The sequence below is a fragment of the Lepidothrix coronata genome, unplaced genomic scaffold (genome assembly GCF_001604755.1).
Source record: "Lepidothrix coronata isolate B3197 unplaced genomic scaffold, Lepidothrix_coronata-1.0 Scaffold5, whole genome shotgun sequence".
NCBI classification, from domain to species: domain Eukaryota; kingdom Metazoa; phylum Chordata; class Aves; order Passeriformes; family Pipridae; genus Lepidothrix; species Lepidothrix coronata.
Window position 1 is genome coordinate 7,891,268 of NW_016690185.1, and position 16,751 is coordinate 7,908,018.

The window sequence follows — 16,751 nt, forward strand, 5'->3', positions numbered from 1 at the left end:
ATGACTTAAATATTTTTAAATGCAACAAGACCTTAGTGGATTTCAGATGCTTCCTGGGAATGAATGATCAAAATATTATTTAGATGGATATCATGGCTTTGCAGTTTGGTCACTGCAAGTTTCGATTCTGATTCTATAAAATAAATAAATAAATCTAACCCACTTTTGGAAAGTGATGTACCATGAATCGAATGATATTTTCCATGAGTTTTGTGTATTGCAGTATCACTATGTCCTACTATATACAGACTCTATTAAATTGTTTAAAAAGCCCATAAATGGCCACAAAACAAGACATTTTATTTGTCAGAAAATAAGTTTGGAAAATATTGGATGCTGAACACATCAGACATTAGATACTGAAGAAGTGGTAACATGCAAACAGTGACTAAGCAACTAAGAGAAGGACAGTGTAGAGCCAGAAGCATAGGACTAACACATCAGAAAACAAAGAGAAATGAGCCAGGAGTGTGAGTAAAAGCTGAATAAGGCCAGTGAGAAACATTTCCAAGTCATACCTTTCATTTTTGTTTCAGTCCTATTCCTTTTTTCATCAGTCTTCTTCTTTTCCTCTTTTCTCTCTAAAAAAGGAAATAGAAGTTCAGCTGACTATTTTTACACAGATACACACACACAGACATGCATGTTTGTATGTATGTATACATTTGGGATGGGATTCCTTCACTAACTGCCATACGTTCTAGATTTGATAAGCTGGTCACTTACTACCTGCAGCTCAGAAAGACAGCTTAATACTCTGAGAGTGAATGTGGTGCTAAGGTTAGAACTGGAACAAGTATGTACACCAGATTATTACTTAAGTAACTACTAATTCAGGAAGTTATGACCATTAACATGGTGAAACTAAGAGTTTATTGTGGTGACTCAATAGCCATGCACCTGTTCTGCTTCTTTTGTAAAGTCTAACCGAGTGACAGCAAAACTTGAAAGTGGTACTTGGGAAAAAGTGTAGAATGCCATGAAAAGCCTGCATATACAGTATATCTTTATAACACCTTTTATGAATTGAATCTTTGAAACTATCATTACAGGACTTCAGCTATTCACAGAGAGTTGTTGTTAAAGTATCATTACAAAAGAACATGACTTATTCTTTTAAAAGCATCTGCCTCTATTTTGTCAATTAATTGAACAACAGTAGCAATAAGGGGAATATTTTTCCTTTTTTTACAACAAGCTACAATGATTTAATTACTAATTTCATTAATGTTTTTAATTAGAAAATTGAGAGTTCAGTAGAGGATATGAGGAAGCTGTAATTCTTACTTTTCCTTTGGGAAATGAATTCCTTTTTTGATGGGGAAGAATACAAGAATACAAGAGTAGCTAATCTAAGTGCTCTTTTAATTGCTCATCCATGAAAAGCCAAATTTGTTACCATCAGGTTGCGCTGTAGGGCTTTGGGTGTTGATGTAGTTATACATAGAGAAACTAAAATTTTGTGATGTTTTACTGTTATGTATGTGGATAAGAAACCAAGTTTTACTATCTTACAAAAGAGAGAACCATAAGCCTTGAAGCAAGAGTCTTTTCTTAAATTGAAAAATATTTAAGGTATGGAAGTCTTTTCAGATCCAAGAAGAAAATATACTCCTATCCTTTGCATAAATTAACATGAAGACAAGGGAAATATAATAAAAAAAACTTACTTTTCACTTCTCTAGGTACCACAATAGACTTTTCTTCTGCATGGAAAAATATATACAAATAAGGAAAGAAAATAATCTGTACAGCATCTTCCTAAACCAAAATAAATATATTCAAATTTGATTTTTGAAAAATTTAAAAATTGCTGGCTTTATAGAGTACATGAATTCCACAGTCTGTTCATGGTGGTTTCATAAATTTTTTATTTTGCCTGTCGTGGAGGCAATGTATTTACCAATATTCAGGGTCTCCCCAAACCACACTTGTTCTGATTTTCTGACAATAGGATTTAATGTTAAGCATAATCTTGATGCATTACAGCCCTTTCTACTTTAAAGAGATTTGTTCAAGACATTTCCTTTGTTGTTGTCTTCAGAAAATGAAACAGAAAATCCTTACATGCATTCTACAGGATGTTTCTCTTGGTGTTTTATGTGCTTAGTTCTTCAGGAGTGTGCTTTGTGATACTCCGGTTTCTTAGACATGTATAGAGCATTAGAGCTGTGTTCACCCTCCACAAACTTGCTTGGAGCTTCATTTTCTTGTATATTTGAATATTTTTGTTATTGGCTATCTCTAGGGTTCCAAGGAGTCTCTCTCTCTCTCTCTCTCTCCCTCTCTCTCTCTCTCTCTCTTTCTGACAAGCCATTCGAGAAACTTGTGCTAGGAACTGTGGATGTCTCCTCAAAATGGAAGTCTCTCAGCTTCAGATTTCACCTAAGCTGTTCCACAGCTCCACTTTCCTGTGCAACCTGACTTTCATTGTTTCATTTCCACGTGTAATGTAGAGCTCTTCTAATTTCTAAAATGTGGTTTGTTTATTTATTTGCTTACTCTCCCTGAATTAACCCAAACTGTTAAACATACCAATTGTGTCAGTTACTGTTAGAAAAGAGTTTCCTTCTGCCTTTCTTCCGTTAGCCTTTACCCTAGTAACTGTAGGCTGAAGTGCTACCGGTACTTCCATAATTTCCATTTTTTTTAATTAGATCGATTTTTTTGCTTTCTTACACTTCTGATGCTAGGTGATGCACAGGAACAATTTGTAAGCCCAGGTCTTTACAACAAACAAGCTTCTTTTTAACCCAAGACCATTTCTGCTTTTGAATTTGTATAGTTTTGCATGCTTCTGGGGCCCAGAAAAGCCACATGAAATCTGCCTCGAGTTTCATAGCAAGGTTCAGAGCCATATGTGTCTTGAGAGCCATGAGCTGAGGCATGGAGCTTTGAGAAATGGAGCTTTGTATGGAAGCTATACAGGAAGTAGCGAGAATTTTTAGTGCAAATAACCTAAAGCAAAGATGACTACGTCCCTTCATTGCTAAGTCATTCTAACAATTAATCCCACTGACAAAATTTTCTTTCATCAAGCTCTCAAGCTGCATTATTCAGAATGTCCAGACAGCCTAGAGACATCTGTATTCATTATGAAATTTCTGGAGGATGATTACATAGAAGTATTAAAGGAATGTGGCCCCTATTTCCAATTTGCACTGCCTAATTGCAAGATGTATAATCTCGGTCAAGTTTGAGAAAAACAGTCACAGGGCTTCCATTCACATCTCAGCTGCATCTAGCTCCATTGCTGTCCCTCACAGATACTACTGACAGAATTTTATGTAAATGAGAGTGATGGACTTGGTAAATGGATATTATGGAGAGCTATTGCTGATTTAACAAAGTGATCCCATTTCTTGAATAAATTTATTTCCTCTCAATTTGAGTAGCTCACATTTAAAATGTTGCTTATTAAGTGTATATTTAGCACCAGCAAAACTTGTAATTTCTGAAGCAGTAAATGTAGTGGGCTTTCTCTAGATATGTACACAGATAAATTAGGAGGCAGAGCAAATAATTAAATAGGAACTTAACAAGTCTTCTGCATTGTAAAACATGATCCCCATCTGTTAATTGAAAGGACTTATTTTTTTAGCTAAAAGCACTAACAGAGCTACAAATGACCATGGATCAACTGCGTAAAGAAGGATCATAATATCCACAAACTGTGGGTTACACAAGGCGAGACAAGGTGCTTTCAATGATTCAACATTGACCACAATATAGAATTCAAGTGCAATTGACTACTGAAAAATCTATTGTTATTGGTCCTGTTTCTTGATAATGTAACTAATGATATTTTTTTTCACCATGTCCTAGTTAGAGCAGCCAGGACCAGTTCATCACTGTGTGGGTGTAACCCAAACTATGTATTCTACACTCTATGTCATTTCCCAGGAACTGTTAACAATAGACCATTTGCACCAGGTGCTTAGAGCACACCTGACTCCTCAGGCTATAAGATGGGTGTTAAGAAGCCTGTGAGATAGGAGGATATTTCTATCCTCACACCAAAGACTCAGGTGTGATAACTCCCCTCTGGGGAGTCATTAGCACCTCCACAACCAGCCTGAGGGGTCATGTCTGCTAATGACCCATCAAGGATTCCAAAAATATCTGATGACTCACAATTACCCATTGTGGAACTCCCTGCCCTGGGGGAGGTACTGGGCATTCCCACTAGAACCTGAGTGTATATAATCTTGGGGTCTTGGAACTTCTGGGCCCTAATTGTTGGATCCAGAGGAGGACCAGAACCTTGACCAGACTGCAACCAGCACTCTCATCAACAGGTTTTTCTTTCCTTTTACTTTGGACTCAGGGAGATCAATATGGGGCTCAGCACAGGGGCCAAAGAACACCATTCTGTTCCTGCCCCAGGCTGCTGGGTTATACACCTGGTTTTTGTGGTTTAAAACCAATAATTTTATTATTTTTATTAAATTCTAACTTTGACTTATAATCTCTTTTGAGTTGGGTTCATTTCTCCTGCCGGTTTACGTTTAAACTAGCACACACCAGGAGCACTAGTCCTGAACCACATTTTGCAGATAGGGTGTAAGACATATGGGTACAAAAAGACCTCATCTTCAAAAGCCTGCAATACCTTTACAAGAATGAAATAGGGATATATGCAGCTGTTAGAGTACATGACAGAATCAGTCAGCCAGGCAAGCAATGGACTTTTCACTTAATCAGAGCTTTTTTTTCTGTAGGCTCTGGCAGAAGTTGAGCTTTACGTAGTATAAGTACAGTGATCACAAGAAATGTGAATTAAAGCAGTGATGTACTACTGAATGGGAAATTCAGGTAAATATTTTCCTGGGTGAAAAATAAAAAGAAGCAGCATAGAATAGTTTTCCTGAGAAGTGACTGAATTGAACAGCCATTAGAGCAAAGAAGCATCTAAGATGGAATTATTTATTTTTGAATAAGGGGTGAAGGACTGAGGCCAGTGGAAATCCAAGTAAGATTCAACAAAGACCAAGAAAGAGGTGTTTCAATCTGAATTGCCTTTACTCATCTTTGACAATGTCTTTGTGTTGTTCTCATTGAACAGCAACTAATTCTTGAACAACAGTGGGAGAGGAGATAACAGAAGCATGTTAACAATGCAGTACTTGAAAACAGGCCTTGTGAGACTGGTCTGCTACTGTGCCAGCAATGAGTGGAATCTAAATTTAGAGATGCTCATGAGTTACTGGGCATAGTGTCATGGGAATGCTGCACAGGAACTGGAAGAAGAAGGTGCTCTGAAAGTTTCTTCTCTGAATTGCTCCTGATGGTTCATGTGTTTATGGAAAGACTGACTCAAAGGAATTGTCAGCTCATCTCATCTCCTCTCAGAAACCGAGGTAAGGAGGGCAGCAAAATACAGCCATGGATTCCTTCTTGTGGAGAGGCGTGCATACAGCAAACACTGACTAGTGGGACTGAATGCCAGAAGTCTGCAGATGTTTTGGTTCACCAAAGCTTTCTTAAGTTCAGATACTTATATAGGGCTTATCTGCATTTATCTAAAACCCTGTTGCCAGGAAATCTCAGGAGAAAAGCTCTTGTGAGAGACTTTAGATATTGCCTGATTTTGTGAAATACAACAGCTTTTCTTGCCTACTGATTCTCATCCTGGCAGAACTAAAGAGCAGCAAAGATATGTGTATACTCACTTACATACAAACCAGAAGAAAACAAACATTTACTTAGCTTTTCCTGAGAAACCATAATTCAGACCGAACACAGTAACTTAATTCTGTTTTTCTCCAAACAGCTCTGTACATCTTAAGATGTCATTGGCATAATTTTAAAAGACCATTCCTTATTAATTTTGAGGGAATTACAGTTGTTCTTTGTTTTACTGGTGACTGCAATACTTTTCCTGCTGAACTCAATGAAAGTTTTGCTGTTGATTTGAGTGGAATTTGGATACCCTTTTAAATATTAAAATAACTAGTTGTGTTTCAGTTTTCGATGATATTTCTTTCCCCTTTGTGTTTTGCTTAGAGTGGAGACTGACAATGACTGGTCAGTTGCACTTTCGATTCTAAACAATTTAACACATTCACAAAATAAGGCCCCTTTAGGGTTACAAAGCTTCTGGAGGAATGGAAAAACAATGCAAGGAAATATTTCTGCTTAGTTTAGGGTGTCATGGAAACTCATAGTTTTAAGATTAAGTCTAAATTTCAATTAAAAATTTACCTCAGTGGTCTCTTTGAAAAAAATCCCTTTCTATGTCCTTGTTGGTCCAGTTATTTTCTCTATGAGAAATAATTCTCTCTAGATTCAGCCAAACTACAGAAAGGTCAAGAAAGATCAAAGAAACCTAAATAATAATAAAGTTCTTAGAATTGCTTCTTTTAACACAAAAACACATACACGTGCACACACGCATACACACTCTAACTTACACACTCTCTAACTTACAGGTGAATGCTTAGGCCAAAATGAAGTGCATTTTTTTGCAAAGCTCTGTTTAAGTGGCACCTTTTTTTTTTCAGCAGAGGAATGAAATACAATTTGTTCCCATATCGAGCAAGTGAGAGATTATTGAGGCACACGGATAATTGGAGATATAGCAGAAATCCTAGGCAATTTCTCCAGCTTGACTTTGCTTTTTGAAACTGCTTTACTGTTTTCAAATCCCAATCTGAAACACTATTTGGCAGCTGTGAAGATTGCTTATGGAGATATTTTTGAGGTCTGCAGAATCTATGTAATAGCAGTACCATGCTTGAAATTCCTAATGTTTTCATGTGACCTACATAAATGTTTCTCATTTCTTCCTGTAGTGATTATAGGCTCCTTTTTCATGGCTCTGTTGAATTAAGCATCAGAACTGTTTGCTAATAGCATGAAGCCATATGTTGCCCTCACTAAAAAACACAGTGGGGAGCAAAGGGATAAAAATACCAGTGCAATGAAGCCAGAGCATGCATGCCAAGAGAAAAAAGAGAGGGCAGGCCAATTTACAAGACAAGACCAGCAATAGGAAATCCACTGGACAGTGGTCAATGGCAAACATGATGCAAATATGATTTGACAGAGAATTAAATTCCCAGGGGAACACTGACTTGTGGTACAACCTTCACTAGAGAGAGCCAAACCAACAGAGCTAAGGCAGCAGAGTTAGCCTTCTCCATCCTTATGACTAACATTCCTACTAGGCAACATGAACCAACAGCAGCACCAATTGTGTTACCAGTGCTGGGAAGGATATTGTTGTCACTTTTTATGGGGCATGCTTTTGAGCAAGAATGTCTGAGCTTTATTAATGGGATGATGAGGTTATGCAGGACCTCTTCTGCGAGAGTTTCCCTTTTCTTTCCAAAGAAAAATGGAATTTCTGCTTTTGAAAGCCCAGAGAATCTCAACCAAGTAAGTATTTTCCATTTGCAGGTACAACATATGCAAAATATTATTGCTTTTCTGTAACATTTAAAAAGCACTTGAAAAAGTTAAAATAATCTTCAGAGCTAATTGTTTTTATTTAATTGGGTAGATTTTGGAGAATATTTAAAATGGATAATCTAATATTGTAAATTGTATTATTATTATTATTAATATTAATGATGAGAAAACAAAATAATATGTCTAATCAAAATAGACATATCTTCATAAATATCTTTCTACATTTGAGTAAGTTTTTTTCCTAATGTCTGTTTAACTTTTTGTATTTTATGCTAGAATAAAAGTAGTACAGAAGAGCCTCATGTCATTAAGGAAAATGTCAAGGGCTTTTTAAAACCATGACAATTTAGGTTTTTTTTCAACTCAGCTAAATCATTAGAATGTACTGCTTATATGTCTAATCTAAATCATTAAATAACTCACTTTGAAACCTTGTTCATATTATTTCAAAGGTTTTACTGTCTTCAGTACAGACTCATGGAGATTTAAGGCCCATGTTTCTCAAAAAACCTTGTTATGCTACATATAATGTATTAAAGCTAACTAAACTGTTCCATCTAATAACCTAGATTAAAACCTAGCCTCTTGTATTGTGCTATTTCTCATAGCACTATTTTTCTCCTTTTTTTTTTTTATTTTTATTCTCTCTTGGATTAAAATTTATCAGAAAATGGATTTTTATCCACAACTCATGTCAGTATTATTAAGAATACTTCAAATTGGAAGAATTTTTTCAAAATTGTGCTTTTTGGAAAGGTTTTGGTTGTATCTTGAATCACTGTCTTTCACTGGAAGGATTTTTTTTTAGGGTAATTGATTTTATAGTACAAAAGAAAAAAACGAGGGTTTTTATAGAACAATCTTTGTACAGAAGAGAAGGCAGACATCGACAGACTGTACAGAAGCAGATTGATTTGTACAAGATTTATGCACTTCTATACATCAAGGAAGCTTTGTCAAAATTTGTATTGACTTTAGTAATTTAAATATTCTTGGCTATATCCTGTAATATTATATTCATGAACAGAGGCATAGACTAGAAATTCTTAAGATAGTCAGATAGTGTACATTCTATACAGCACTAAACATAGATGTAGTTGCCAATTCAGCCTCCACAAGAGTTTTGGAGGAAGTTAAACATATTTCACAGCAATTCACTTTATTGCATTCTGCAAAATTTGTCATTAGAGGATTCAAACAGTGACCTAGAAAAAATATCTTTTCCTCATAGGTTCCCTGAAGATGCTACAGAAACTATAATTTTTTTCTTTTTTTTTTTTTCTTCATTTAATATCACAAATACCAGCAAGATGGCGAGGAGCAGCCGGTATACTTCAGTCAAAGAAGGGGGATATGTCAGAGCCTGTCACAATGCATTAACAAATCAGAATGGTTATGTTGATGACTCTTCCATGATCAATGCTATCCTACTCCAAGATACAAGCACAGAGTTCTAGGACAATACAACCTGGAAAATCATACTCAGATACAATGCCATTCCGACGATTTCATGATACAGGGCTCTTCAAAGTGGTACAAAGCAAAGTCTATTTGAGATCATATGTAATATTCATTAAGATTCCTTCCACCAGGAGAAACATTTTGATAAAGGCTTCTCACAAAAGTGCTGTGATCTTGTGAGAAGGCAAAGACATGCTATTCTGGGGCAATTAACATGAAGCCTTAGGGATAACTACCTAAGCCTCTGAGCTTAGTTTTGACATTTCTTGTCTAACTACAGCATCTTCCTGAGAGATTACCCTGCCATGTCAGAGAGCTTAACATGAGAGGACTATCAGAAAGGAGAGTCCTTCTTAGGTGAATGGGGAATGGAGGAAGCTAAAAGCTATGTGAGCTGAGTGAAAAAGTCAAGACCTGAGAGAGAGAATCACAGAGGATCAGTATACACTGCAAAGCAGTTTTAGGATGCCAGTGAATAGCAAAACACAAGAAATCTAGAGTTAAAAGAGGTGGAGAAGAGTACAGTAAAGGAAGAAGAAACATATTAAAGTCAAAGTTCAGGGAGCCATGGAGAACTGATCTGTTCGAATTACAGGCGACACCAGTGTCCTCCCTAGATGGCAGCATCAGAGTGTCAGCTAAGCTGAGGGCACTGTTCCCAAGTCCTTGTGAAAGCTCCAGAAGAAGATAAGATAAAGAATTTAGAAGTTATTTCACTTCACAGTTTACCAAACAAGGTTTCCAAGCTTGAAACCTAGGTAGAAGGTAGGTATCAATGCCTTTCTCTTCACAAATTTCCTTTTCCTGTTTCTCTTGTTTACTGTTACAGGATCTTTTGTTTCGTTTTATTATTCTCTTCTGTTGGTGACCTGAAACTTCAAACTCTTCATTGAACTTTGAAAATAAGATCTTTGAAAAGAGCCAAAGAACCATGAAATAGGAGAGCAATGATCTGTTCTTTTTCTTTCTGACTGGATGAATACAAAGCATTTCGCGTTTTGACCAGGAGATAGCTGAAAATTTCAACTCACGTACAAACTTTAATGCCATTTATTGAATACTACTAGAATATAGTATACAAACTGGGATTGTCTTACATAATTACCCCTTTTCCAAAAAATTTACTGTGGAGGTGAAGGAAGAGCAAATGGCAATGGCAAGGAAAGTTTGTGTTTTAATACACAATAACAATATGCTCTTTTTCTAAGACCTCAAGAATTCAGCAGAACATAGTATCTACAGGGCATAGGATAGTATCCAGGAAAAGCTTTCTATTTGAAGGTATCAAAAAATCTAAAAATTCTGGAGATATCTGGCACATATGCTACCACTATTTTCACCTTATCAGAAAACAAGAGTGGTCCAAGGTTACGTAAGAAAGCAGTGGCAAAACAGAGTAAAACTGAAAACATGTCATTCTAGAAAAAGAGTAAGATCTTTCACCAGTGACATGATTATGTATATAGTGTCTGACTATCACTGAGTTGGAAAGTCCAGGGTGTAAATAGATTGGTTTCATAAATTTCCTGTGGGTTAACCATTCCGTTACTTCCTACCATTTTACCATTTTTTTTGGAGCTGGTTTCTTCCGTCAGAGGCTGGGCCAGTCTTTCATGTTATAAAAAGTGCATTTCTCAGTTAATAAATGCTTCTACTTATTCCCTTTTCTGCGAACTTAATATACTATCTTCAATTATATTTTTGATAAGAAGGATCTATGGTTCAATCTGCCCCGTCTCCTGATCAGGGATATTTAGTGATGTACCAGTCATAAAGGTATGTAAGCACTAAGAAGTCACATGCAGATCTCTCTTTAGCTATTTCAGAGATTTATATTTCTCTACTTAGTCCTCTTTTTCCCTTCTGACCTTGTGCCAAATATTCCCATAAAGTGCTTATTTTGTTTTTTCCTCAGGGCTGAAATAAAGCTTCAGGGTTTAGGATTTCTAAAGGCAGTGTGACATATTTTCTCATATATGGAAAACACAGAATAGCACAATATAACAGCTTTTCACAGTAGCATTTTACAAGTAATTCTGCCTTCTTCATTTCCTTTAAAACTCTTGCATGAGTGGTATTGTATCTCAGTGACCAGCCTTGAGCTTTAAAGGAAATTCAGTTTTATGGTTCTGAGCAGATCATCTGCCCCCCCCAATTTGTTTGCCAAACGGGTATCTAATTTACATTCCCAATTACCTCAATTGCACACATAAATGAGCTAATGAAACACACAAATGTATAACTGGTCATAAATAGTAATTTCTAAGTGCAATTGCAGTAATTGCATGCTCCTCATGATTTTCAAAATCAAGAACCTAACGTTAATTTAATGCTAGTTCATCTTGTATAACAGTTATATTTAAAGCAGAAGTTTATCACTCAGCAAATGTGGCAGTCTTGTTCTATTATGTCTTTTTTTCCATTACGGTTAATTGGTGGATAACAGTGTTTAACATTGCAGGGACTTCTTTCTGCTGATAAGCAGGGATCAGGCATTTTCCTAAAATAAACAGGACTGCAAATCTATTTATAAACTACATTGTGTCACAATAACTGCAGTTTTACACTCCTTTAAACAACATATTTAAAAAGAAATATTCATTTGAGGTAACGAGATTTTGGGGAAAGAGATAATAAGCCACATAACTGTTTTTGTCCAAATGTTCTGGTCACGATAATCACATCACAGAAATATCTAATTAACATATCTGTTTTAGTCACAGGTCCTGCCAAAATCTAAGTCTCATTTTCTCTTTCCAAATGCAGTTAAATCTTGTAGCTCTTGTTACTTATTCTGCTGCCATCCCATCTGTTTTTCTCTTAGACTACAATTGATTTCTGGATAATGTAGAACTAAGACCTCTATGAGAGAGATTAACAAGTGCTGTGGTGTGACTGAATTACTCTGAAGTATCATATGAAAACTTCTATATAATTACATGCAAAGAATCATGTGTTATTAAATTTGTATTACTAAAGTGTATGGTATAAAGACCAAGAATGTATATTGCAGTAGTAGTTCTAAGTCATTGGATGTAGTCCATTTTAAAATTAAAATGCGTATTTCAACCACTTTACTGTTATGGTTAGACTATAAACAATATAATTCAATGGTAGGGATTAGGTTTTAATCTTTTGAAGGTAAGATCTGACTTTGTATTTGTCTTTTACTGGTTTTAACAATAGAAATAGGGCTGATAAATGCAGAGCCAGAAATATTATGTTCATTATTGCAGATAATGCACAGAAACGCTACTGAATAACAATAGCTGAAAGAGTAATCCAAAGTATATTAAGAGGATAATGTTGATTATGTTTATAGTTAGATAACAATTCATGGTTGAACATCATTCAAAGCATTTTACATATTAGGCCTCAATTCTGTAATCTGTTTCACTCAGGAAATCCCCGAAGCCATCTGTAGATGGCCACTACCATAAGCAACACTTAGGTACTGTGCATATTTCAGTGTGCCATTCCTGTCCCAACCCTAATTATTAGATCAGCTTTGTAATATAGGTTATACTTACAAAAAATAAAAATAATAATAAAAAAAATCCATCAGGACAGATAGTCAAGTTAATGAGAAGAAGAAAAAGTAGAAAAGCTCAAACTTGCCGTCAACAGCTGCTGGTTTCTTTCTCGGACTGTGTTCTAGAAGAAGACGAGGTGGTACAAATTCCTTATGTCCTGCACACAAGTATACGGGTTAAGAAGCATAGAAAATGTATTCACTAACAGGCTGAGCAGTTTCACTGGGAGACTGAACTCCCTTCAAAATTGTTCATGTTTAAAATATTACACTGTGCATAAAAGCTATTATCTTTCTGACATTAGGAAGGAAATGTATTTCTCAACAAACAGAGTAATTTATTTTTAAGAGACACATTTGAAATCAATGAAGTCTAGGTGACTCAAACATATGCTGAAATACTTACAGTTTTATTTTTCTTCATTAGACTCAAAACTGAACTATAATACTTTGATAATAAGGTTACATATTCATGATGCCTCTTCTACAGTAAAGGCTTATTTTCTTCTGTCAAACAAATGATCTTCAGCAGTTCCCTAAAGTCCACTTATTATGAACTCCTTGAAACACCAGTAAAAATGATGATGTTTCTCATCCTTAAGGGTTATTCTTAATTAGGCAATACCAACCACGTCATGCATTGTAAACACTGAGGTCCTGATTCCAGCTGCTGGTTGAAACACCTCTACTCTCTCAGACTGTTCAACTGGGACTTTCTGTACTGTCTCAGCCTACGTGCAGATATCATGCTTTATAACAAAATATTTTTCACTTCATTTCTCCAAAGATTCTCAAGCCGATTTAGCCTACTCTTATTACTTACGCTTATTTTCTAGTTTCTAACATGTTTTCAGTCTCATTTCCTTTTAATTCCTTTCTCTGACATTTATTCTCAGTAACTATCATGTCATTGTCATTTGGAAAGTACATTTTTTTTGACATGAGAAATAAAATTACGTAGTTAAATATAATATTGATTCAGTCTTATGTACCAGCATACATTCACTGCACCAGAGTCCACATGCAATCAGGCTGTTAAATCTCAGCTCCAACTCCACATCAGAAGCTCAAAGTCATGCCTCATGCTTGATTTCTCAGAAGAGAAATTAAGATCTTAATGGGCCTTGGAAACTGCAGCATCTTACTTACCCCTCTCATTTTACAAAGGTATGTGTACTCATGGGGAATGCATGAGAAAAACATCATCTTGGAGACAGCAGTGGGATTTGAGCATCATGGTCTTAATGTTATTGCATCTCATCAGCATATGTACAATTGCAGGCATGTAGTTTAGTTCATCCAGTAATTTGTATAAAATATCACGTACAGAGCTGCTCAGACTTGACTCGTGCCTGAGCTACTGAGAAAATGTTAACACATTGGTAAAATCAATGCTTGAAGGTGCTTTGCAACAAATAGTAAAAATCAGGTTTTACACATAATTCCTGTCTCAGGAATAATGAGAAGTGGACATTTACCAATCTCATAATAGAATAACTATAGCCTTAAAATGAATGTTAGGCAAACTTTAGGAATCCAGGTATTTAGCTATGATTTTACAAACACTTTATGTCTTAAAAAAAAATCTTGAAGTTGCAAACTCAACTAATGAACCACCGAACACTTTTGTTACCAATAAGAATAGAAAAATTATATTCATAACATTTGTTATGAATACAAATACAGAAACTTCATCAACTGAATTTCTAGTTCAGAATGAAAACAAAAAAACAACATAAAAATTAATAAAGAGTGGATAATCATATTCTTTCTGCTAGGTTTGATCAGACTAAAGATCACTTTTTTTCCCCCCTAAACTAGATCACCTACCCCCAGGTAAGAAAACTGATCATTTTTATAAGTTGGACTAATTGTTTTGTGTGAAAGATGATAAAGAGCAGTGGCTCAGAATGTTGAGTGGATGAGTAATGAAGAAGGATAATCAATGATTTGGACTGCTGTGTAGTATCTACAGCGTGAGGCAACGATCTAACACCTCTAGGTCAAACTGTAGGCTGGCTCCATTATCTTCTTATTCTTTACTGTAGCAGCAGTTTTCTAATGATTGCACCAGTGTGAATATACTACCAGTATGGTACCACTTATTGCTAATGACTTGTCAAGTTTTATTTTATAGTTTTACAAGTTCTAAGAAAATAATTTATTTCATGCAAATTGACCACATGATCCAATATGAGAGTGTTTTAAGCATGAAAAGCTTAAGCTTCACAACATCAAAAACTTTCCCTTAGGCCAAAATGTTTGTTCTGAGCAGGTTCCTATCCACTCTGATAAAAGGCTTCTTTAATGTCTCCATGTCTTATTAAATGTCTCTATATTCACTTTGATGGGATTGCAAAGGACAGTAGCTGAATAAATATTTTATTCATTCTTTTGATGAAATATGTTAAAGGGGATAACCTAAGTCAAATTTCTTTTCTTTCCCTTTTTCTCTCCTCTTTAAGTTATAAAGCACAAGTGGTTTTCTGTAGTACAGATGGCTCACAAATAGAACTGAAGAATTGGCTTCAGCAGCTCAGACCATTAGGATTAATGGTGTCTGCTATCTTGACTCCAGCAGTGGCCAGTTGGACACATATCCATGATGTAAATGAGAGGAAGGCAGGATGTTTTTAATGCTCCCAGTGGACAACCAGATTAGTCCATGAATCATGAGAAGTCATTATCCAGATTACTGTTATTATTATTGGACATACATTTATCTGACTGCTTTAAAAATGCAGCGGAGCACTGCATAGTTATTTGCTTCTCATTTCAAATGTAGACTTTACTTTTCTACTATGAGATAAGATGAAAAGGTTCATTTAACTTGCTTTTTTTAATTTTTTTTTAAACTTTTATTAGGGTTTGATTGCTCAAAAAGACGTAATTGCAAACACAAAAATGGGCACATGTTTCTATGCCTAATCTGTCCATACAGTTCCACAACATTTCCATGCATAATCTTTCCATGCATTTTTGCTACAGATATCTCTTTCATATATGATATTGCAAACAGTTCTCTAACAACAAATTACATCAGATGACAACTGAAATAGTGAAATGTTTTGGTTTTAATCTCATGGGAATGTTCTCATCAGAAGAAAAAGTGTCACATTAACACACGAGTAGCTTCTTCCACTGCCTGAAAGGCAAGAAATATGCTGCAAGTATGAGTAGAAGGTTTAAAACACTAGATGGTAAAATGAGTACTTAAATGAAAATAAGCTACAGACCTCAAGCTCTGCGAAACTTCTGTCATTGGTGTTTATTAAATCACTTGAGATGTCTTGAATAAATTAATTCTGACTTGGTTTATTAATATTTTAGATTTTTTATTGCATGGTAAGGAATACAAGGCAAAATTTAATTACCTTAATTTTCTCAATCTAGGAAGTGTCTTTCTACATGTATCAAAAATGTCATGTCCAGACATTGTGGATAAATTGAATTTTTATGACAACAGCAAATTATATGAGTTTTCTTTCTTTCCTGATCTATTGAGTTCTATTTGTAAGCAGCAACCTTAATAAATTAAGTGTCAAACTATATCTTTCTGATTCAAAAGATCGAGATAAAATAAAATATTTCTAAAATTACTATTATCAAACAACTAAACACATTGTAGACAGATGAATATTCCAATTGGATATAGAGAGAAATAATGCCACCACAGAATGTAACATGTGGAAATACCACTCCTATGACTGTTCACTTCCTCATACCTATATAGCAGTTATTTGAACAGCAGGAATCCTACAGTCCAACAGCACCAACACTTTGTTACCGTGTTTCTCCGCGGCAGCAAAATGTCTTCAGATAAATCTCATTCTGCTCAGATGTGATGTCATTCTCTAATGATAGTAAAAATAATTGAAATAAAATAAATGTGCTCTTTGCAGAGTCGTTTGTTACAAAAAGTAAATTCAAATCAAATGTTTCATGAATCTTGGAACAAGATATGGATCAACAGAATGAGGTAAGACTGCCAAATATGCTTTTAGAGGACTGAAAACTTCATGAAGGCCAAACATTTTTTCCAGGCTTCCAGTTTTGACATGTAAGATGCTAGAAGTTAAATGTGAGTCTCTCTCTTGCTATCAGTCGTTACTCTCCAGACATTACACTGTCATTGTGCTGAGGAAGGGTTTCTCTGCTTAGTACATGTGCATGAAAAACTAGGAGCAAACCATTTTTCATTAAGAAAGAACAGCTGTGGATCAAGAGGTGAGATTGTGCAACTGTACTGAACAATGCAAATACTCATTTTCAGGAAAGAATGAGTTGAAACACTGACACCTGTACAGGCATTCTTTCCTAAGGAACATATTGTAACATAATGGTT

At 35.4% G+C, this 16,751-nt stretch overlaps 1 protein-coding gene across 1 annotated transcript in view; it reads right to left on the reverse strand.

The window, feature by feature from the left end:
- Positions 1-432: 432 nt before the first annotated feature.
- The window catches only part of TRDN (triadin), a 110,972-nt gene continuing 94,653 nt past the window's right edge, over positions 433-16,751 (reverse strand). Inside the window, exons 13-15 of the mRNA XM_017827409.1 lie at positions 12,493-12,564; positions 1,671-1,706; positions 433-581 (exon numbers count right to left, since the gene is read on the reverse strand). Coding sequence (XP_017682898.1) covers positions 433-581; positions 1,671-1,706; positions 12,493-12,564 — 257 coding nt within the window. The remainder of the gene's footprint in view (positions 582-1,670; positions 1,707-12,492; positions 12,565-16,751) is intronic.